Source organism: Oryctolagus cuniculus, chromosome 9 (assembly GCF_051225735.1).
Source record: "Oryctolagus cuniculus isolate XC-2025 breed Fujian yellow rabbit chromosome 9, ASM5122573v1, whole genome shotgun sequence".
NCBI classification, from domain to species: Eukaryota; Metazoa; Chordata; class Mammalia; order Lagomorpha; family Leporidae; genus Oryctolagus; species Oryctolagus cuniculus.
Genome location: NC_142875.1, coordinates 26,688,695 through 26,714,276, shown reverse-complemented (window position 1 = coordinate 26,714,276; position 25,582 = coordinate 26,688,695). Strand labels below are relative to the sequence as shown.

The 25,582-nt window shown below is 35.5% G+C and overlaps 1 protein-coding gene and 1 pseudogene across 1 annotated transcript; one reads left to right on the top strand and one right to left on the bottom strand.

The window, feature by feature from the left end:
• Positions 1 to 380: 380 nt before the first annotated feature.
• SLITRK6 (SLIT and NTRK like family member 6) lies at positions 381 to 7,104 on the bottom strand. The gene is made up of 2 exons (XM_002712999.6): positions 6,504 to 7,104; positions 381 to 4,138 (listed from the first exon to the last, which is right to left on the bottom strand). Exon 2 carries the CDS (start codon positions 4,112 to 4,114, stop codon positions 1,589 to 1,591), a length of 2,526 nt encoding a protein of 841 aa, XP_002713045.3. The 5' UTR covers positions 4,115 to 4,138; positions 6,504 to 7,104; the 3' UTR covers positions 381 to 1,588.
• Positions 7,105 to 7,332: 228 nt separating this feature from the next.
• Positions 7,333 to 7,432, top strand: LOC149124531 (U2 spliceosomal RNA; annotated as a pseudogene).
• The last annotated feature ends 18,150 nt before the right edge of the window (positions 7,433 to 25,582 follow it).

Genomic DNA, 25,582 nt, shown 5'->3' with positions numbered 1-25,582 from the left:
TTTCTTATAGAAAATATGTCCTTCAACTCAGTACCTGATTTGGCATGGCATTCACAATGCATTATGAAATTAACTTGATTAACTTTGCCAAGCAAATCTGCCGTATTATTGATACTATAATTAGAAAGAAGAAAAATATAAACAATTTCCATTTGTATCGCATAGAAAAGTGATTTTCTTGAAGGCAGAATCTGCCAGTCATACTTCAAGATTGGCTTCATGTCAATCACACACAGAAACCGAATAACCTTTTGCACACAGTGAACATAATACTTCTGTGTGAACAACAACAAACAGAGCCCTCCCTTGGTGTTGTCTGTGTGTGTTAGGCCTGACGACTCAATTGCAAGTCAACCAATTGAAGGAGGCACATTTAGAAATAGAGTTTTCATTTTAGTTTTATTGTTGTGAGAAGTATTTTTAATTTTCTTGAAAGGCACCCAAGAATAATTACTTTTGTGAACCAAAAATATATAAAACTGTACAGAATAAATAGTTTATAGAAATCTAGCTATACCTTCTTGTAAAATAAAGCTACATTATCCCTTTCTTGAAGCAACTTAAACCACTTACCTTTAGGAGTGCCTTATGATACTAACTTATGGCATCTATCAGCATACATCAATAAAAATAAAATAACAATTTATTTCTATATGTTTTACACCTGAAGATTATTTGAACAAGAAACATATTTCTATCGTGGTCATTTAAATTTACAAAGAATTAATGCTAGAAAAAAAAGCAAGCTTAATAGATGCTCTAATCATATTTACAGTAGAATTTCAGTAGCATTTAAAAAATATCCCAAGAATAATTAAACTTTGCGCACAAATGACATACCTCAGTTCACAGCAGCATTGACATTAAGATTGTCCATACAAATGAGCAGAAAAATGAAAATTTTGCCTGTTCATTCCACCCAAACTATTCATAATTTGTATCTTTTTTTAGTCCAGAAAGCACAGGAGTAGCATTCATTGTATCTTCATATTTTTAAAGTTTTGAGCCACTTGTGGCCTGTATAAACAGAACTTTTTCATTTTTTTTACTATTATAATTTATAATTTTCAAGTTCCAGTTCCTTTTGCATTTACTGCAAAATACTCTTTGTGTTTGACAATATACATTTTAAAGTACATACTGGTTATAAACAATATGTTCCTTACATATTATAAGTACATACACAGGTATATGTCTTAAATGGTGAAATCCGATTTTATTTAATCCACGGTTAAAATCATTCAAGAAAATAATGATTGCTTGAATATTCAACCCTTTTTGATGTGCAAGAGGACTTCTATGAAACACTTTTAAGTATATGGAGCAATTTTACTATAATCCTTGAATGATTTACAGACAAGAATTTGTTTTATTTGGGACAGACAAAATTGCCTGAAGATAATGCCATGGCTTCTCCCAATGATCCCTGAGTTTTTTTGTTTTTTGTTTTTTTCTTCTCTTTTTCCCCCCAAAGGATTACTGCTGTGCTTAAGTTCTGATTGATGACACAGTTGTGTAAGGCACTTAGATACCAGGTTTGGACTTAAGACAGAATCACAGCATTTCTGAAAGACCTTCAAACTCTCATCTATGTTTGCTGCTCCAGGACTTCTAAATAGTCAGGTTCGGCATGTAAATTAGCTTTGAGCTCAAAATATTCATTTTTAGTCTGCTCCACCAATACCTTCCTTGGTCGTGAGTACATTAATGTTTCCATTAATTTCAGCTCTTCATGGGCCCCAGGATAACGTGCCTCCATGTCAGGCTGGAGCTGAGCCATGTTTTTCCTTAGGTACTCTGTGATTCCCAGTTGCTGGAGTTCTCTTTCTTTCTCTAAAATGTTCCTATACAATGAACTGGCATCCTGGAAGGTTAAAAATTCTGTTGATTGGTCTGTGGTTTTATGTTTCAGATTTGACCCCGTGAGTGGTGAATGATTTTCTCTTTCTAAAAGACTTCTTTGGAGATGTTTTGCCTCACTTCCCTCCTTCTCATTTCTTTCTTCTTCCTCTTCCAAATGCTTTGGCCCAAAGGATGGACTTCTGTAGACGTGCACCATGGGGCTCACCATGTGCTGTTCGTAGAGAGAGGCAGAAGGTCTCTCTGTTGTGTGGTGGGTCGTTTTATGACCATACATGCTGTATTGAAGATGCAGGGGAGTGTTGTCTCTCATTTGTTCATCGGCCTGTTTCTTTTTGTATCTTCTCCTGCGGTGGATAACAAGGACCACTATCCCTGCAGCACAGAACACAATAGTTATGAACACAATCAGAAGTCCTAATATTAGAACAGATAGTGGCACAGCGTCAGTAAGAGACCTTAAAATAGTACCAGCTGTGTTTGTTGTTGTTGTAGGAGTAGTGACAATAATGTAACTGGTCTGAGTTGGCAGGGATGGGTTATTTACTAATCCTGGGCAAAGAAGTTCACTATTTAGGGCTTTCAGTTCCTTTTTGTTAAGATGCCCTGGGGAAGTGCAGAGGATGTCATCTGTCACTGTGTTTTTATTTAATTTTTGTATCCACTGTTGCAGTCCTACCAGGTCACAGGAGCAGTCCCATGGGTTATCCTCAAGGTCAATCTGGGTTAGTAAATCAAGGTCATCCAAGATATTACTTACAGGTAGATGAGAAAACTGGTTTGTTTTAAGGTTTATTCTTGTTAGGGGGACACCTGAAAAAATATGCGGTGGTAAAACTTGTAGCAGGTTGTTATTTAAGTAGAGGACTTTAAGTTTAGGCATTGGGTTAAAGGTGCCTGGTAATATTTCCTTAACTGCATTGTATTCAACATATAAATACTCAAGATTCTGGAGACCAAGAAACATGCCTCTATTTAATTTTGTCAGATGGTTGCCATTTAGATAGAGTTTTTGTAATCTTGTTAGATTCATGAATGATCCTTCCTCAAGAACCTCAATGCGATTGTTCCCCAAGTGAAGCATTTCCAAAGTGAAATATTCCACAAGATCAGATTTCATTAATGTATGAATAATATTCCCCGCTAGAATAAGCTTTCGGGGATTTTGTGGAGGAGGTTTTAGATCTGACACACTTTCAATATTTCGCTCCTGACAGTGTATTAGCAGTCCTGATGGAGACAGGACTTTACAATGACAAGGAATAGGACAGTAGGGTGCTGGAAGCTGAGTGGATGGCTTTGTCATATAAGGTATCAAAACTGGTGCCTTTGTGGGTGGTTTTAAAATCGACATGGTCTTGGTTGCTATGCGACTATCACTTATTGAAGATGTTGCTGCCAGGTGCAATGACCCTGAAGGATCCTCGTGTTCTTCATACACTGGTGGAGTAGGGCAAATAGATTCCTTTTTCAGTCGACTGAGTATGCTCCCTTTGAGTAATGGAGGGCTGTTGCACACAACGTCACCAATTACAGACTGAGGAGGCATGTTCTCCAACCAAATTTTTAGCTGCAGTAGGTCACAATTGCAGGCCCATTTATTATCCTCCAACTGGAGATCCAATATTCGGCCAATGTGTTCTAAAAAACCAACATAAGGCAATGTTTGCAACTGATTTCCACGAAGATCTAGATGGGTTAAAGGAACAAATCGAAATATATTTGGAGGAAGACTCTCAATAGCATTGTCATTTAAAATTAACACTTTAAGTCTGTTGAGCTTGCTAAAGGCACTTGGTTCAATCACTGTAATAAAATTGTTATCTGCTTGTAGGAATTCCAAGTTTTCTAGTCCATGAAAGGTATCCTCTTTAAGAATTTCCAAAGAATTGTGGTTGATATGAAGCTGTTTAAGGAGGCCAAGGCCATTAAATGCACCAGGCTCAATGTCTGCTATATTGTTAAATCCAAGGTGTATTGAGATGGCATGAGTGAGCCCAGAAAAGTCATTTACGTGAAGCATTGTTAAGCCATTATTTAACAAGCTTAGGTGGAAAGGTCTTGATGGCGGTACATTTATTTGGGATAACTTCTTGATTCCTTTGTCTTCACAGTTTATTAGCATCGTGCCGTCTTTTTCCTCACAATTGCAAAGAGAGTCACAAGAACCTCTGACTGAGGGTCCTGGAGATTGGAACTGCAAGGATATACCGGCAAGGAGAGCTGCACACAATAGATGACTCCAAAGCTTCATGGTGTCATTTGTTTGGATCTGATTCTGTAAAATAAAATGCAATGGCAAGGGATTTTAGTGGGCAAAATGAGGGAGGACATGAAACTGATATTTTCAAAATGACAGATTGTCCTCCAAAAATAAATCATTGATTACTATGAAAATATAAATACCTTGTTGTATCTACATTTTCCTTCTTATTCTTATTTTTCCCCAAAATACATGGACAGGCATATTCTGGGTTACTATAAATTTATAACATGGTCAAAATACAAAATTTAGGACAAGAAAATTTATAATATAGCAGTACTATATTCATAACTGCCAAAATATTCTGCATTTTAAAAGATGAAAATGGAATTTACTGGCTAAATGCACCATTGTTACACCATATGAAACAAACATATATTTGAGAGTACCTGTTTTTTTGTTGTTTATTTTGCTTTTTTTTACTTTAAAGTGGATAAATTAAAGCTGGATGCTTACAATATAAGACAGATATGTAGGTATTAACTAGCAACAGAAAGAAATATTGGGATTGTAAAAATGTAAGAATGTAAGCATGTATGTATGAATATGTGTACTATGTATGTGTGTTTGGATGCAGTATTCCTGTGTTTCATCTAGTTATAACTACATTTTTGTTTTAGCATGTTTGGATTGTTGAGCCAAAGTTTCAAGATACTTATTACTTATTTATTAAAGAGCCTTGAGGGAATATATCATCGCTTATGTAATAAAGTAGTGTGCTATAAAAGAATTTCATTTTGATATCTCTCTCCCAGGAACTTTATGAATGTGTAATAGTATCAGATAAATGTATTTTAATGTACCCAAGTTTTATTGAAATCACTTTATGTTGACTTTCCAGCTGGAATATGTACTGATACTTTGACGTTTTTTAAGGAATAAGGTGAATATTATACAAACCAAAAGAATATTTTTGGCAAGCTATTTAGACTATTGTAAAAGGATAAGTAATGTTTCATGTAAACTTCCAGCAAATAACTTTCTAATTAGTTCTTGAAATAGGCATTAGGGCACTGAATGTCACCACATAATTGAGCTGTTTATCTCTTTTATTATAAGGCTTGCAATGGCAAACAATGAACTTTAAAACAAACTGCAATATATTAAAATATTTCAGGATATCTCTATCTTTAGAAAATGATAGTTTAAAATGACAACATCATGTATTCCAATTCCCTAAAAACTTAAGCCAAGCATTTGAATAGCAATTCATACAAGAACTACAACTTTAAAATGATAGCAATAGCAAGGTAAACAAATGTAGTATGTAGGCATGTAATTTTATTTCGAGCCTTGAAATATTGTCCCTTAACTTTATTATATAAACTACCTTGAAAGACATATACCACATCTTATGATTATTCAACTTTTTTAAATGAAACTTGCTTCATTTCTTCTGGATGGAGTGTGAACAGTAACAATCAGTCTTATAAAACTCACAATCCAATAAAATATTCCAGAATCCTACCAATAATTCTGAAAATAAACTATTTATTGAAAATACATTGTTTTATTGAAAACATGCATCATGTGAAATTTCTAAAAGGCAGAAGGCAACTGAAGAAGCAAAACAATAGACTGTCTTTCTATATAAAGGACAGATTAGCAGACTTTATGTTTCCAACAAGAACATAGCTTGATTTTAAACAGTTCTAAGTACTGTACTAAGAATCTAGTAGCTTGCAATTCAGAATATTCAACTTGTGGATTAGCTTCCACAACACTGAAAATACTTCTCCATAAATTACCAAAAGAGACTATGATTCACTCCAAAGCATAGCATCATGAGAAAACACTGGATAATTACCAGAAGATAGCATTTAATTCTCTCTTACTACCTTACAGGCATTTCATTCTTTTCAACATGAGCTAGAGAGCAGTTTCTCATATTTTCAGAAATGCACACATGTTCAATGAGTGGTTCCGTACTGGCCACAGGACATACAATGTTAAAGAGGTCAAAACTCTGTTTACATATTTTCAGAAAACACATATTTTCAAGTCAGAAAATAATAAAAGCACACACAGAATGCGAAGCATCATTCAGTTGTTTATATTTCAAATTCAACAATGGCATTTGCAAGTGACCTTTCCTTCTGAAAGCACATGTATTTAGTTTCCAACAGCAAACTACATGTTGTAAAAGAAATAGTGGCTAATCGTTATATTTGTTCTTTTCCACAGCCAGCTGTTCAACTAAATGTCTGGTGCTCAGAGAAAACAGGCATCTGCTACAGCATTTGTTGTGCTGGTGAGCAAAAATGAAACTAAATAGCCTTTAATGCACAGTTATTTTTCTAAAGGAAGCAAAAATATAAATTCAACCCCTTTATGATCATGCAAAAATAAGGATAAGAAAACTTGCAAACATTCATCTTACCTGTAAAAGCAGAGACTCTTCCTGGTGTTATCTGTTCTGCACAGCTGGAAGAGGTGTTCAAAGTAATTCAGTTTCTGTATTAAGAAAGAAAACACCAAGGGACGCGTACTTGCTTCTCAAATATCACTTTGTGGCGTGTTTCCCAGCATCAGAAAGTTTAAACTTCTGGTCCAAGAGAAAATGCTGAGCATTTCATTGAAAATATTTCAAGCAGAGTGCATGCTAGAGCGTCCTGAAGCAGTTGTCCTTTTTTTTTCTCCCAATTAAAATTCACAGCATCCTTCCCAGCTATGCTGACTTTTTTTGCATATAGTTAACCATTTGCAAGCTGCTGAATGCAGTAAATAAACACGATGTTTAGAGGAGCCGAGACTGATCACTCTTGCTTTCTTAGTTTGTAGGTCCAAGCTGCTCCATCCTCCCTTTCTAGTCTTTCTTGTTAGCTCAGTTTGTTATTAGTCAGATTGCCAAGGGCTGGGAGGTAGGCGTAAATAAAGAGACTTCTTGGCTTTTGACTCAGCCTGTAAGCCCTTCCCCATCAGAGCGCTTTAATCTGCCAGTGTCATATAACACAAGAGACAGCTCCACCTTGGGACTGCTCAACTCCTCCTCTTTCTGCAAATGGTCTTTCTAACCGTTTTGATACCAAAAATAGTGCAAGTGAATGCTGGTGAAAATAAGTACATCTTGTTTTAACCGTTTAGTAGTATGTTTTGTTATCGTAGCAAGCTAAAGAATGCATTATGATTAATTCTCATTGAGCACAGTGCTGGACTGTTTGTACATGTGCAGAAGAATGGCAAGTTTGCTGGATGTTAGAATACTTGCTATCGCTTCTCGGCCTTTTGGCTAAGATCAAGTGTAGAATACTTGCTGCACCCTGTTTTGGTATTGTTGTTTATAGATGAAATTGTCACTGATTAACTTATAAAATGTTAACACAACTGCTTCCCTGCAACTTTTATTTTTGTATTTGCTATTAAAAAAGTAAGGTTTATACTTCGTTATTTTTTCCTAGAGCTAATGTCCAACAATGAGCTAGAAATTATATTCTCTTTCACTTGTTTTAAGATGATCTTTATTTAGAATGAAACTATAATAAATCCAAAATATATTTAAAAATTGTTAATTGGACAATTAATATCAACGATTAAGCATGCCAGTAATCACTCTCGAAATACGAAATTATACCTCACAGATATAATTAAGCAAGCAAAATAAAAATAGAAATTACAATGTCCTGAACTTTAAGCTTCTACATAACAGGGACCGGCGCTGTGGCACAGTGGGTTAAAGCCCTGACCTGAAGCTCCGGCATCCCAAATGGGCACCGGTTTTAGTCCCAGCTGACCCTCTTCCCATCCAGCTCTCTGCTATGGCCTGGGATAGCAGTGGAAGATGGCCCAAGTCCTTGGGCTTCTGCACCCACATGGGAGACCTGGAAGAAGCTCCTGGCTCCTGGCTTCAGATTGGTGCAGCTCCAGCCCTTGCAGCCATCTGGGGAGTGAACCAGCAGATGGAAGGCCTCTCTCTCTCTGTCTCTACCTCTCTCTGTAACTCTGTCTTTCAAATAAATAAAATAAATCTTTAAAAGAAAAAGGTTCTACATAACAGAGTTTTTTTCCCTAAAAATGTTACATTTAAGGAATTGCTTGTTTTTTAAACTCCTATGAATTCCTGAATAATCACTAAATTCTCAACTGTAAGATTCCTTATTTACCAAAATTCTTGTTTTTAAGAAATCATATTTTCAAATAAATGTGCTAAATCCTACCAGTAACTTTGAATCATTCATTTAGTAACACTCTTGCCTATATATTTCAGTAGCTTTTTTTTTTCATTTCTTTTTAGGTCTCATTTCAGAAAATGATATTTTTAAAAAAGGGAATCTAATGTACGTTATCATAAAATATAGGAATATTAAATTGATGTACTATTTCAAAATTATCTGAAGTTATGCATTCAGATCGTGTAGTTCAGATAGCCTTACTGTGGCATTTTGATTTAAAATGATAAAGGTTTTGTGGTAAGTTTTAATGTTCTTACTTTCTTTCACATGATATTCTCCACTCATTGAGTTCCTCTCTTCAATGACATTGTGTGCTTTAAGAAGGAAAGAGACTATAACAGATGAGAACATTGGGGAAGAGAATAAAGATATAGAAGAAGAAGAGTAAGGAATAGTAAAGAGAGTTACTCTGGCACAATCTGCTGCTCGCCAGTTAAGTTAACTTGAATTAATGGAGGTTTAGATGGGTTATTACAAACTACAGTTCCAATCAATGGGAAAACAGGAATTTGAATAATTGTCTCAAAAACTGTAGAGAAAATTTTTCCAATGCATTCATTTAGATTTTGTGGGCAGGGTCACATGAGAAATATATGAAAGTAGAATCAGTGATTGAAAAGTTGCTCAAACCTCCAGGTAGATAAATGGAATTTCCTTGTAGATACAGACATGTTTCTCTGTTTTGCTCAGTTTTGACACGCATTTATTTTACTCATAATATGTGCATATCATACATTTGAGAATTTTTATCTTTGATTTTTCCTATATATTAAATCATTTTATTATTACACACATTATTGGTTAATTACAAAATAGTAATGAGGAGGAAAGATGATTTTTTTAAAAAAATGCTCATGTGTTCTCTGTTTTGGGTGGAAACAGAAAGAAAGTCTAGAAAATAATGTTGTTGAGAGCATTCCTTAGCTTTTCAAATGGTAATTTGGATAATTACCCAATGTGAAGGACTATCTCAAACTCAGCTAAAGGTTTGCCTTTGCATATTCAAATAATTGTATATATTTACAGTTTCCTTGGTATTGTTACCTGCAATTTCTCAGTTATTATACTAAACTAGTAATACAGCCATTCTTTCCAAAATGTCTATGGTGGGACATCTGATTGTTGAATGATATTGATTTTAACAATACATATTTTAAAATTTTTACTTATATTTATTTACTTGAAGGGCAGAGAGAGAGAGAGAGAGAGAGAGATTTGCTGCATCACTCTCCAAATGTCCGCAACAGATGGTGTTGACCAGGCTAAAGTCAGGGTCAGAAATTCAGTCTGGGTCTCTCACATGGGTAGCAGGAATACAAATTCTTGAATTATCATTACTGCCTTCCCTGGTGCATATTAACAGGAAGTTGGAATCAGAAACAGAGCTGGAATTCCAACCCAGGCATTCAATAAGGGATGCAGCCGTACTAAGCCATATCTTAACTGCTGCACTAAATGTTACCCCCTATTTTAATAATAAAGCAACGTATTAAATTTCCAGTCATTACATGGAAAAGTATTTTCTCAGTCTAGACTCTGCCATGTTTAAATAATAAAATTATCATGTGATTATAATAAATAATAAATTTGCTACTTAAGTATGCCCTCTCCTCAAATAAGTACAAATTGGAAAATCACAGCCTATGAGTTATGCTTTCTTGTGACTTTTATCAAAATTTCTGGTGCAGGGTTTGCATAGCAGGTAAGGCTGCCCTCTGCGATGATCCCATATGGGGTCTGGTTGTTGTCCCAGTTGCTCTACTTTTGATCCAGCTCCCTGCTAATGGCCTGGGAAAAAGCAAAAATATATCCCAAGTGCTTGGGCACCTGCTATCCACGTGGGGGACCGAGATGCAGTGCCTGGCTGCCTGGCTTAGCCCTGGCCTTTGCAGATACCTGGGGAATGAAACAGCAGATAGATCTCATTTTCTGTCTCTCCCTCTCTGTAACTTTTTCAAATAAATAAATAAATCTTAAAAAAAAAAAAAAAACTCCGCTTTTCAGAGCTTTCAATCTAAAAGGAAAACATGAAAGTATTCTAATGACAATGGCGATTACCAAACAGTCAAAAGAAACAAGCCTCTCTCCCTTAGTCAGTTTACAGTATGGGACATTGCATTGTGCAACAGGAGGAAAACACTTTCCCTTTCCTACTTTTTTTTTTTTTTTTTTTTTTTTTTTTTTTGGGCAGGCAGAGTGGACAGTGAGAGAATGAGACAAAGAGAAAGGTCTTCCTTTTCCGTTGGTTCATCCCCCAATGGCCACTGGGGCTGGTGCGCTGCGCCTGGTGCACCATGCTGATCCGAAGTCATAAGCCAAGTGCTTCTCCTGGTCTCCCATGTGAGTACAGGGCCCAAGGACTTGGGCCATCCTCCACTGCACTTCTGGGGCCACAGCAGAGAGCTGGACAGGAAGAGGAGCAACCAGGACAGAATCAGGCCAGCACCGCAGGAGAAGGATTAGCTTATTGAGCCCCTTTCTTACTCTCATGGGTGGGGGAAGGGCATCATCAGTTGACTACTCAGTGTCTCCAACAACCTGGGGGAAGAACGTTCTAGGGAATTTCCTGGACTGATAATGCATGTGCAGAAAATAGAATGAGCACTAGAAAGAGAAAAAGAAGTACAACAACGTAAAAAATTTGTTCATTCTGTATATTCTGCTTCAAAGCATCTGCCCACCTTTTATGGTGCCACGAATGAAAGGTAAAGCAGAGACATAGGTCAAATTGATTTTAATTTAAAAAAATGGAGAAGACTTTCAAAGACAGAGAGAGAACCCAGTAAAATCTGTGGTGTAGCCTGGGGCACATTTAAATACTCTGAGGATGGAAACCACAATAGTTGGTGACTTTTGTACTTGGTAGTGTCACAGGTGATATAATATTCCAATCATAAATACTAATACAATAATGCTAATTTTGGGGACCGGCGCTGTGACATAGCGTGTAAAGTTGCCACCTGCAGTGCTGGCATCCCATATGGGTACTGGTTCAAGACCCGGATGCTCCACTTCCAATCCAGCTCTCTGCTATGGCCTGGGAAAGCAGTGACCCAAGCCCTTGGGCCCCTGCACCTGCATGGGAAGACCAGGAGGAAGCTCCTGGCTCCTGGCTTCAGATCGGCACAGCTCCGGCCATTGTGGCCAGTTGGGCAGTGAACCAGTGGACGGAGGACCTCTCTCTCTTTGCCTCTCCCTCTCTCTCTGTGTAACTCTAACTTCAAATAAATAAATAAATCTTAAAAAAAATAATGCTACTTTTTTATCTTTTGCAGTCCCATGATATACGGTATGTTTGGATTTTTCAATCTTTAATTTAGGTTCTTTTTCATGTTTCATGGCCCACTGATTGAGCTTTAAAGGTCGAAACACTTAAAAATCATTATATTTTGGTGATGTCCTTAGAGTGAGAGCATAATCATTATGGATATCCTGAATTATGATAGTAACAAACAATTTAACAAAAGGAAGATAACCTTCAGGTGAGGAAGAGAATATTTTCCTGCCTTTTGACAAAATACATACCTCTTTATGGATGGCAATTACATTTGCATGTGTCATCATGTATAATGACTTATCTCAGTGAAAGGTCTATGTGTCCTAGAGGAAATTTATAAGATAGATGTAATATTTACCAAGTCACACATGGGCGAGTGTTTAGGAAACTTGCCTTTTGCACTGAACCTTTAACAAAGGTTAATTTGTTATTTAAATCTTAAATTTCCTTCATGCTTAATTTGATTTGCGAGCAAAGGTTGCTCATAATGAAATCATTTATTCTAAGAGAAGTTTTTACTTCCTGTTAGTGATTCGAAGTCTGTTGACACAAAATAATCCTCTGATACCATTGTTTAATCTGGCAAAACCTAAACCAAAACAAAACAAAGACTTTCCTCAGAAAGATTGGAATATAAGCTGTCTGTCTTTGTATAGAGTATATTGGAAATTTCATAAAGCCGCCTATTCATAATGAATAAACAAACAAAAAGCTAAAATCAAACTACAAACTGTTTAGGAATGTGTCCACAATGAAGAATGAATATTGTGCAAGAGAACAAGGTGTGCAGGAGTAATTTTAGACTGTGAGCTATTTTGATTGCAGAGTCAATTTCTTTGAGGGAGAGCCCCAACTTCTTTGTATTTTTCCCTCCTTAATACTATGGAATGCATTGCATATAAAAAAGTCAAGTAAGAACCTTCTTTGAATGTTCTTACTATTGTCTTACCTTAGAACATTTACTTGTTTCTCTGGAATGTGCTTCAACATTTTTTTGAGTATATATAAAAAAACTTACTACTAAAAAATCAAGATTGAAGTTTAAAATAAGTAAGTCTCCGGGATTTTTCAGTGGTTGTTGTTTTGTAATTATTCTCAGACAATCTTTCAACTAAATTAGTCATATTTGGATAACTATTCAGAGTAATAATATGAATGTGTGTGAGGAGTCACCCATTTGGTGGACCACCTGAAGGGGACCTTAAATTCCTACAGGCCTCCCTATTGCTAATAACTACACACACATCATGGCCTCTGCTTATCACCCATTTCCGTGTCACAGGGGTGCTCATTATTCTAATCTTTATAATATTTAAAAACTATGATATTCATTTTTTTTCAAAAATATTGTCTTGTGGTTCAACTTATTTTGCTATATAAATTGTAAAAATCAGAATTGTTAATATCATAGATAGATAAAAATTTTGTTACTATTCTTTGTGATCATCTATTTGGAAATTATCTCTATTCAACAGAGATAAAGCAATAACTTTAAAATTGTTTAATGTTTATTTATTTATTTGGAAGTCAGAGTTACACAGAGAGAGAAGGAGGGAGAGAGAGAGAGAAAGAGAGGTCTTCTGTCCTCTGGTTCCCTCCCCAAATGGCTGCTACAGCGGAGCTGGGCTAATCCAAAGCCAGGATCCAGGATCTGTTTCTAGGTCTCCAACATGGGTTCAGGGGCCCAAGGACTTGGGCCATCTTCCACTGCTTTCCCAGGCCACAGCAGAGAGCTGGATCAGAAGTGGAGCAGCTGGGTCTTGAACCAGCATCCATAGGGAAGCCGGCACTGCAGGAAGTGGCTTTACCTGCTATGCCACCATGCTGGCCCCATAACTTTTAAATGTTGTAGGCATAAATAACACTCAAAAATGCTAACTGAATTCGTTGTTCATTCAAAATACTTAATGTGGGTGATATTTGTAGATACTAAAAAAAAATTACCCAAGGGCCAAAAGTTGGTGCAGTGATTAAGTTGTCACCTGAGATGCCACTTCCTGCATAGAAATGCCTCGGTGAGGGTTCTGGCTCTGCCCTGATTCCAGCTTGCAGCTAGCAAGAACCCTGGGAGGCAGCAAGTGATGGCTCAAGTATTTGGATCCCTGTCACCCTGTGGGAGACCTGGAATGAGTTCCTAGCTCATAACTTTGGTGTGGCCCAGCTCTGGCTGTTACTGATGCAACCTGAGAGTGAGATCTCTGTCTGTCTGTCTCTTTGTGTCTACTTCTCTATCCCTCTGTTGTTGAAATGAATGATTAAAAAAATTTATAAAAGAAGGAACTATTCCAAATAATAACTTATTTAGAAGCTGCCAATAGCAAACTTGAGATTAATTGGATGACAGGCAACCTAAAGTACCAATTTCTGCATTTTTTGGATAGTAATAAAATTATTTGTTACAATTGGACTTATGCTTTGTGAAGGTAGAAATTAAATGACAGGGTTCAAAGGTTGTTAACAATTGGAAGTTTAGGACTAAAATTGTGGTATAGCAGGTAAAGCCACCAACTATAAAACTGGCAACCCATATGAGTTCTGGTTCATGTGCAGCTTGTCCTATTACGATCCAGTTCCTACTAATAGCCTTGGAAAAGCAGCATAGGATGGCCTAGGTGGTTGGGCCCTTGCCACCCATGTAGGAAATCTGGATGAAGCTCCAAGCTTCTGGCTTTGGCCTTGCCCAGTCTTGTCCATTGTGGGAATCCGGGCAGTGAACAAGATAAAAGATGCCTCTCTCCCTCTTGTCCTCTCTCTATATATAACTCTGACTGTAAAAATAAATAAATAAATTTAAAAAGAAAGAAATAGAAATTTATAGTTCAATAAGTAACTCAAGATATTTCAAAACATTTTTTATTTCATATAACACCTTGGAAAAAAAATGGAACAATGTAAAAAGACATCCACTGAACTATTACTGTCACCATTGCAGGATTAATATTAAACCAATATTGAATAAAACATTAATGACAGATTTCACAGAATATTTTCTTTTTCGTTAACAGAAAATTTTCTGAAAATATGCAAAATAAAAATTATATACATGTATTTCAGTAGCATTTTTAAAAGGTGTTTTTCAACTTAGAGAAAAACTTTTGATTTATAAATAATTCACTCAGATAGCAAGAAGAAGCCATTCCTTTAAAATCAACTTACAGTCAACACACAGAAATGCATTTCATGTCTTACTGATGCACCTACATAAAAAATTTAAAGTATATAGATAAAAAAAGAATGTTTTGTTAATGGGACTATCCTTTGATACTATTGTATATATCTTACAGATAGCAATAACCAAAATATCTTCTTAATAATTGACTTTTCTTTAGGATACATTTCAAAAGTGTGACTATGTCTTAAAATATTGGTATGCATAATGTGTCTTTAGGAAATAAGGATAACATTATCTACAATTTTCATGTTTCCATATGCTGAAATGCACAGAAACTATCAATTTTATATACATAGTACATAATAACAGAAGAGTAATACTACTAAAATCCTAATAAAGATTAATAGTTGGTAACAAATGGCTTCATTAAGTTCTACTTATTTAAATGAACATGTCTTTTGAGGTTTTCATTTTTTTTGGAACAGAAGGAGGAACTTATTAATCTAGGAGAAAATATCAGATGGATTTGTAGTACAGTGTGAAATTTCCCCAGGAAATTAAAAGCAACACTCCTTTGAACTAAGAAGGACTTTTTTCACTACTAAATAGTGTAATATTCGTTAGTCTTCCTTTTGCAGTCACCTCACAACAGTAAAACTCTCTTTGAAACACTATGTTTTTTTTCTAACATTTATAGGCAACTGTTTCTAGTGTTTTCTCATTTTTATCTGCAGCTGAAATCTAATAAAGTTTTGAAAATATAGATTTTTAGAAATTCTGCATATTTAAGCAATTAATTGGCTGCAAGATAATTTTTAAAATATAGTTTTTCTACTTTTTAGAAATGAAATCAATTAAAAAATAGCACTTACCTGTTTATCTGTTATATTGAAATATATACCTTCTACAATATTTCATGCTTCTATGATATATGTGGAAATTACTTTTTAAGAGACTCGATTTTTATGGTGGTGAAAGGAATAAAACTAAATATTTTTAGTTTGAAACCAACTTTGAGTATTTTTATAATATTAATAAGAGTTAAGTGAATTATTCCTAACAGCTCCCTTGATTTAAAGCATTTTCACTCTTTTAGCACCCTCTAGTGGAACTAAAACAATCAGCTGAAAAAGAGTTGGGTATTAATTGTTTTACTCAAATAGTGTGTGTAGTTGTTCTATTGATGACCCCAAAAATTGTGATGTGCTAAAATAAATTTGAAGCAAAATAAAATTTCATTGTGATTAGAAGCAAAATATTACAGAATATATTTGTAGGAATCACTGACAATAACCATTGTTTTTATTTATCTAATACAGTCTTGCAAATGATTATAAAAACTTAGAAAAAAAAAAGACAATGCTGCAGGATTTTATTTGAATTAAGCTTTCTGAGGGGAGAGCACTTGAACTATGTTTAAGATGCCCTTGTCACATATTACAGTGTCTGAGTTTCATTCCGGATGCATAGTGGGGCAAGTTCAAAGTACTGGGTCAATGGACCTATCTGGGAGACCTTCAGCTTGAGCCCAGTACAACTGCAGACATTACAAGCATTTGTGGACAGAACCAGTGGAGGGCAGAATTCTCTATGTGTCCATCTGTCTACTTTTCTGTGTTGATGTCTGACTCTTAAACAATACGTAAAAATATTAAGTAGAGGATGAAACTATCTTAAATGTTTAAATTGTTATTATTGTATGATATATTTAATAAATAGCATAGCAACAATAAATAAGGCTTATACACAACCGTGAGCAGTCTGTATGTTTATAATTCCTGAAATCACTCTATAATTGTAACTCATTTATGTTTAAAACAAGCACATAAGGCAACTGCTATTGCAATGGGTAAATTTGAGCATAGACAGCTAATGTGATATATCTATCCAGTGTCACAGAACTACTGAACTACTTTTGTCTGCTCACCTCACTCAGGCTCCAGAACCTGCTCATTCAGCAGCTGACACAGCTACTCAGAAGCAGCACTGTTATAGGTAGAGTATAGAGAAACCAAGTTTTAGCCTTATGTGTAGGCAAAATACATATTTTTTTGACAGGCAGAGTTAGACAGTGAGAGAGAGACAGAGAGAAAGGCAAAATACATTTTAAAATAATTCTGATATTCTTTTTCAATAAAAAACTTCTTTCCAAAACATAATTTAATATGTAAATATTAATATCAATTGTAGATATATTATTGCATCATTTGAAAACACAAAGATGGGGGGCCGGCGCTGTGGCGCAGTGGGTTAAAGCCCTGGCCTAAAGCTCCAGCATCCTATATGGGCTCTGGTTCTAGCCCCACATGCTCCACTTCTAATCCAGCTCTCTGCTATGGCCTGGGAAAGTAATATTGGATGGTCCAAGTCCTTGGGCCCCTGCATCCGCATAGGAGACCCTTAAGAAGCTCCTGGCTCCTGGCTTTGGATCGGCCCAGCTCTGGCCATTGTGGCCATCTGGGGGTGAACTAGCGGATGGAAGACCTCTCTCTCTCTGCCTCTCCGTCTCTCTCTGTGTAACTCTGACTTTCAAATCAATAAATAAAGCTCTCTCTCTCTCTCTCTCTCTCTCTCAATCTCTCTCTCTCTGCCTTTGCATCTCTGTAACTATGCCTTTCAAATAAATAAGTAAAATCTTCAAATATATATATGAAGTTGATTATGAGTTTTACTTTTCATTATTGCTTCCTTAAAGCAAATAAATCATAACTTGTCAATTTGCAAACATTTTCTAAGTACAGGCAATGATGGAGAACTTGTCTTTCATGGCACACTTCTTTTCCCAACACGATGGCAACATGATGGTCCTAGTTCTGTTGTATATACACAGATAAAAGCATCAAGCCTTATAATTTTTTTTGTACTGGAATGGATAAAGGAGCAACTGTATATGAGATTCCTTACTGATGCTTATTGCTTGGCTCCCACAGGGCCTCCTAATTTTTTCAACAATAATCAGACAGTTTTCAACACTAAATTTTTACATAAATATCACAAAAAATCCATCAATGAATAAAAAGTCATGCCTTATTTTGTAATTCAAACAGATAATTGTGAAGTATGGCCTAGGAAAGAAAGTTGGTATGGCAATTAGTTGCTTAGGTATTCTTGGCAATCCTATTGGACAAACAGAAGCTGAGGTTCTGAAGTTGAGAAAGAAGAAAGTAAATAATTCGACATCCAAACTTGAACTGAATGAGTATAAGAATTAAGAATAAGAAAATTGCCCAAAAAAAAAAGGAAAAGAAATAAACACTATTTAATGTGCTTAAGGAGTCATAAGCTATTTATTTTAAGTAGATTATCCCTTACATTGGAAGAAAGGACACACTTTATAAATTTCAAAATATGACAAGTTATCCCAGAAAGCTGCCATATCAACTTACCTCCTATAACTTTTAATGAAAATTCTCCATTTGTGCATAGACAAATGTTAAGATTTGATTTGTGAGTATTATCCTTTGAGATAAGAAAATGCCTATAAAATTGTTTTTCCTAAGCATGTTGAACAGGATAACCTCATCACTTCACTATGATGTTCAAGACCCTAGAACATGTCGTTAGTCTCTTTCGATGTCCCCTTTTAGGATTTCACTTTCATGCTCCCTTACTCAAGTAGTCTCCACATCTCCCTCAAGTACTCAAGTTCCCTACTGAAAGACCTGCTCTCCACTTCTGGCCTATCCTCACTTTCTTCAGGCTCATCAGCCTGAGTTTGGTTACCAAACTAGGGAATTTTAGTGGCCAGTGAGATTGTTTCTTTTTAATAGCACTCAGACTGGCACCCATAATTTTACATAATAGCGTAGCTGATACTACCAAAAATTTTCCTAAGCATCATTTCCTTTATGCCATTGCTCAACCTCTTTTGCTTAAGCTCTTCTTTCTGTCAGAAATAGGTACTACTTGCTGTATACCTTGTCTCTAAATAGAGCTCTATTTCAAATATAACATCTACCAAGAAAAAAATCCTGATTTGTATGCATCTCCATCAGTTTAAATAAATGACAGAAACCACAGCTGTAGGGCCTGCAAGTGGGGAAACTACTCTTCTGCAATGGGAGCTTAATGGAAGTATCCCTTATATCATAAAGCAATATAATGAAAAGAATCAGAAATAAATGTGATATAACTTAACAGGAGCTAAAGTTTAACATTCTGTAAAGAAGAGTGATAAAAACTGAAGCTGGAGCATTCTTTTGAGTGATATAAATTCAAAGGAAATCCACAATTCCTCCTAATTTTTATAAACATACTTTATAAACTTAATTTGATAACATTAATTTGATGTCATTAAATAATACTTTTCTAGCCATATCTGCTTTGTATCAGTGTTATTTCATTTTTAATAGCTTTTCTTTTATTCCTTTTAGTAAGTTCATGTCATTGGAATGACATTTGTGTGAGTTATTGACATTTTAAAATAAATAATAAATATTTTAAAATAAGATATAAACTATAAGTAAATTTTATATTACTAGAAAGACCAAGATGATGATTTTGTACCAGACACAAAAATATGATGGCATGTCAGCTATTCTCAGTCATATTACATATAACTTACTCTAGCTTACCAATACTAATGATTATCTTTATCAGGAGAGTACTTTGTTAGACACATACTGTACTTCCTTTGTTCTTAGTCTTCACAATAGCCCTACAAGGACATATTATTGTCCTCTTCATTTTACAGTTGAGGAGACTGATAGTGAAGGAAGAAAATCACTTACTGGAGGTCACAGCCAATAAATTATCAGAGAGGCCCATTCAAGCCTGGTGAGTGTAAAACATCATTCATTATTATACTAATCATTTCTAATGAAGTAAATGCCTAAGTTTTCAGATACTTGATAGTTAAAATGAAAAATTTAAAGTGTTAAATGACATAATAAAATTGTGATTACTTTTTTTTAGATTTTGCAAAATGCTTTTTTGCTTGTTCAGCATTCAAGGGTACTTCAATATGATTGTGGAAAGGTAAACTCAAAAGATAAATTTCTAGGTTTTTTGAAATTGTGTATTCAAAGATTCTTTAAAAAGTTCATGCGAAATGTACAAGAAGAAAAAACTATGCATAGATTATTTGACACTGGAATAACTTTATCTTTTAATTGCATCTTCCATGAACTTCCTTGAAACATTGAACTTCAGGGGAAAGATAATCTGCATAAAATAATTCTAAAAGAATGTGCTTTTTTTCAAGAAAATAAGCACAAAATCAAATTTCCAACTGGCTATAATTCCTGCACAAGACATGAACTGAAAAGTCTTAATTTGTAGTTCAATATCTCCCTCTGCTGTTAGCAAATACTAAAGAAAATCTTAAGCATGTGGCAACATAGAGGAAAGAGTATGTTTATTCATTTAAATGCTAAAACTCATTAAACATTTTATAACCTATACCTTTATTTTTTTAAAAAATTCTATATCCTAGATTATATTTAAGTAAACATTTCATTCCTTTGAATGATAATAATAATTTTCAAGTAATAATAATTTTCAAGTATCAAATCTATTTTGAATCATTTATATGATGAATTTACTTTCCTGAAAGCTATGTCATCTCTGAGGTATTAATTCATACGGCAAGTTCTATATATGAAAGGATATATGTGAGCTTGGTCCAAGTTTCTCCAAGTGATAAAAATTTACATGAGCTTTTGATACTGGAAAGCTAGCATTTCCTGTATTATACAATTGAAATTTATGAAAAATTACTTGCAATTTTATATATTTCCAGGAGACCACAAACTATATCTACATAGATAATTTTTCAATAGTTACATTAGTAAATTGAATGATCTAAATACCGTATTAAACAAATTTCACTATAAATAGCAACAACCACTAATAAAAGTCCATTTTGTAGATGATATAAAGCATTTCATTATTCCTACATTTTGTTTCTAACATACAAATGGAATAGAATAGATTCCCTAGAAATTTATCCATGCACATACAGCCAATTTATTTTTGCCAAAAGTGCACAGACCACACCTTGGAGTAAAGATAATCTCTTCAACAAATGATGCTAGGTCACTTGGATGTATATATGCAGAATGAAAGTAGATTCATACCTCTCACTATATACAAAAATCAACTCAAGATGGATGAAAGACCTAACATTGAAACCCGAGACTATCAAATTCCTTTAAGAAAATCAAGGAGGAACATGTGTAGGTGACCATTTCTTGGATAAGAACACTAAAGCCCAAGCAACAAACACAAAACTCAACAAATGTGACTATATAAAACTGAAGCCTCGGCACCGCAAAAGAAACCTTCGACAGAGTGAAAAGACATAAAACAGAATAGGGAAAATATTTGTGAGCTATGTACTTGGCTAAGGATTATCATCCACAATATATCAGCAACTTAGAAAAAAACTCAACAATAACAACAAAATAATCCAGTTAAGAAATGGGCAAAGGACCTCAATAGACAGTTCTCAAAACAGGAAATACAAATGGCCACCAGATAAACGAAAAACGGTTCAACACCACTATCTGCCAGAGAATTGTAAATCCAAATCACAATGAGCTATCCCCTCACCCAGTCAGAAGGGCTGAAATACAAAAGACAGAGAGTTACAATGTTCCCAGGATGTGCAGAAAGGGTAACACTTATACCCTGATGGTGGAGATGTAAATTAATTCAGCTGCTATGGAAAACATTATGGACATTTCTTTAAAATGTAAAAATAATTGTACCATATGATTCAGCATTCCCACTTCTGGCTATATACCCACATGACAGGAAAGTGTTGTATCAAAAAGATACCTGCACCACTATGTTTATAGTAGCACTGTTCACAATAGCCAAAATGTGGAATCAACCAAGATGCCCATCATCAGAATAACAGATAAAGAAAGTTTACAAACAAAATGGCATTTTATTGAGCTATCAAAAACAATGAAATTCTTTTATTTGCAGCAAAATGGGCACAACTGGAAGACATAACGTTGAGTAAAATAAGCTGGACACAGAAAAACAAGTTCCCCATATTCTCCCTTATGTGTGGGAGCTAAAAGAAAAAGAAAAGAAAGAAAAGAGGGAAGGGAAGGGAAAGGAAGGGAAGGGAAGGGAAGGGAAGGGAAGGGAAGGGAAGGGAAGGGAAGGAAAGGGAAGGGAAGGGAAGGGAAGGGAAAGGATACTTATGTGCATGAATATTGCCACAAATATGGTTTTATCAAACTTTGCTTTATATCTTTGCCAAACTAGTGGTTAAGAAAGTTATATACCATAGTTTTAATGATCTACCATTATTTTGAATTTACTGTATATGGGTGAAATAGTGTTTTTTTTCTATTTGTTTATTATTTATAGTGCTTTCCTGCATTCCACTAAAATAAGATCTTTTTTCTTTTATAAAAAATAATAAATATTGGCTGCGCTGTGGCTCACTTGGCTAATCCTCCGCCTGCAGCACTGGCTCCCTGGGTTCTAGTCCCAGTTGGGGTGCTGGGTACTAGTCCCAGTTGCTCCTCTTGCAGTCCAGCTCTCTGCTGTGGCCCGGGAGGGCAGTGGAGGATGACCCAAGTGCTTGGGTCCCTGCACCTGCATGGGAGACCAGGAGGAAGCACCCGGCTCCTGGCTTCAGATCGACGCAGCGCTAGCTGTGGCGGTCATTGGGAGGAGTGAACCAATAGAAGGAAGACCTTTCTCTCTGTCTCGCTCACACTGTCTATAACTCTCTCTCTGTCTCTCTGTCTCTCACTGTCTAACTCTGCCTTTCAAACATAATAATAATAATAAATAAATTGTTTAAAAAGAAAATAAAGATGAGATGGGGGTACAGTTTAGACTTTAAAAAGAATATATCATTTTTGTATTTGTTAGGGTTTTTTTTTTACTAAAATGATCTTTGCAGTAAGTAATATTGCAGAGAAATCATTTGATTTTTTTCTACTACTTATGACAATGAAGAAAAATCGAATCTTAAAGATTAAAATACATGGAAAAAGTAAGGGCTTTTAGCAATTTAGAGAACAAATGAAAAACTAATTCTTGTTAAAATTGGAAAAGTAAAAAAAATGAGTACCACTAAAATTAATTAATAATGGAATTAATACATTATTTATGGAAATATCTTTAATGATTTACATAAGACATGCTTATTGTTTGCATCTCATTTTTAATTCTACTTTTAGAAAACTCATAATAACTTCTTATTAGCATTCATAATTTAATTTGTCTTAGCTTCAGACAAGGAAAATGAATTTCTTAAATGTGCAGACTCCAGTGGGGTAGTTTCTGACCAGAAATCTCTTCACTGCTGCAAACAGGAATTGAAGTGTCTTTCCTCTCTACTTGTGGTGCTCACTTCTTCTAAAGCCTTTAAATCTTTCCAAGCATAGGAAAAAGGCTGGGGAAAGCCTACAGGATTTCTGGGTCATTATAGACTCAGATTTATTGTATACCATTTCCACAGCATTGCATTGGAATCTTGGATGAACTTGATATTGGTAAAATCCAGAGTGTATTGCTAGTGCCTTCGTAACTGCATTCACTCTCAACACTTGAATGAAAAAAAAAAATTGTTTTCCTATGTTGCCTGAAATTTTAAGTGTATATGACTAAATGGAAGCCTTTTCAAGAAGAGAAGAGATATGGACAGCCTCACTATTGCCAAGGAAAATTATAAGAAGGAGGAAGGAAAAGATAAAGGAGTTATAAATGTCATAATTTCTGCTTCTGTCAAGCATAGCTTAACCTTGAAAAGGCATATAATGCATTCCAAATAAATCTAAGTAAAATTAGAAGAAGGAATGAATTGAATGTGATTTTGAAGAGACCTAATTACATTTCATAATAAGACCTATTACAGCTAATAATTCTTAGAGAATTATTGTGTGTACCTCAGTCCAGTGAGAAGCAGACTGGTGACAAATACAGTCTTAAAGAGTTCATGAAATATGGAATTAAAGCATATTATTATCTTGCTACAATAATTTTGAAATTTATGTTTATATTTTTCATTATGCATGTTTTCCATGAATTTTTGACAATCTCTTCATGTGTGGATTTCAGTAAATTTCACCTTGTAAGTTTAAATTTATTCCTTTATTTTTTTAAAAAAGATTTATTTATTTATTTGAAGGGCAAAGCTACAGACAGAAAGAGAGAAAGAGGAGGAGGGTGGTAGGATTTTTTAATTTTTATTTTTCAGTTGAGAGACAACCACACACACCACCCTGCCACATAAACACACACACACACACACACACACACACCTGGAGGTCATGATCTTTCTGCTGGTTCATTCCCCAACTCCTCAAAAAAGGCAGAAGAGATGGGCCAGGCAGAAGCTCAATGCCAGGAACTCATCCCAGGTCTCCCACACGGGTGGAAGAACTCAGGTGTGTGGGTCGTCACTGGTGCCTCCCAGAGTCTGTATTGTCAGGAACCTGAAGCCAAGAGCCAGGCTTGAGAATTGAACCTGGATATTCTGAAATCGATGCAAGCGTCTTAACCACCAGACCAAACACTGTCCCTCCTGACCCCCGAGATAGTTATTGTATTGTAGAAGTACAACTTCTGATTAATTAAATTGTTGACTAAATTTCTTGTCTGTACCCTGTAATGTGTCTAAAATGCAACATCCGGTTATCCAAATTATTGGATAGAAACCACATTAGTTTTAAAAGGCATCTGTGTAACAGTCATATGCAGTATTTGCAGTAATGGGAAAGATCAAAGTGGTACATAGTATTCTGCCCTACACATATGCAAAACAGTCAATTTAGTTTATATAATGGAAAACAGGTTGCCAAATACATAACACTTGCCCATCTGTTCCAACACTTAATGTGGAGTTTTATCTCGCAGATAGATAAATCTGAGCAATTTTAAGTACTTCAATTCTAAAGGCTTATCCTTTATTTAAATGAATCTATATTAAGGTAATAATATTTAAAGATTTTTATTTTTTTTAAAAAGAAAATTCTTTCTTGGCCTGCTAAGTGATATGCTAGCTAACATCTTCTTGATCTATTTTACTGTTGCAAATAGGTGTTAACCCATAAATATCTTAAGACAGTAAGAGCAAAGTCACTATTTTAAAAAATTCTAGTATAAGAATTATTTCGTGTGCAACATCCCACTGCTGCCTCACTATTCAACGACATACATATCCCCATGTTTGAAAAACTGTATGTCCTTATTCCCCTACATTTGATATGTTTTGGATTATGATTTTCAAAGTCAGATTGTTATATCTATTACACTTCCTCTTGCAAAGTCTAATGATAATGGCTATAAATGTATTTGTTACTTTACTCAGAAATTTTTGGAAAACTTGTAAGTGGCAAGCCAGGAAGTGATAGTTATATTATTCAACAACAATTTTTTTAGTCATTTAAAATAAAGTTCTTTAATAGTCTCCATTTGATTAGTCTGTTTGCTGTTAATAAATTGGCAACACAAAGAGGGGCTGTGGGTGGTCTCCCAGCTAGGCTCCTGTGTCTAGGCTCAGGCAGGAGATGCTGCCCCGAATTAGGAGTGGGGCAGGCACAGCCACCCCAATGCCCCAGAGGAGGGAGAGAAAAGCCCCCCCCCACTTCTCCAGGAACCCCCTGAGATGAACACAGCCACCCAAGAGCAAACAGAACCAGAGGAACTAAAGGAAGACAAGGAATGGGCAGTTTTGGGGAGGACAGGGTTCTTTTGCCTGAGCCCAAGGCCAGGGACAAGAGAGACTTGGTTCACTGGTGGAGGAGACACACCCCTCCACACCCCAGAACCTACAGCTAAGAGATGGACAGCTCAGACACAGCTGTTTTCAAACTTTCCTGACCTCCACATGGGCCCCGCCCCTGTGGGAAGTGTAAGCATGGTGCCCTTGTTCTCTTCTGGGTATCTTGAGGAAACTGAGGCTCCTCGGTGACCTTGGGACTTCAAAC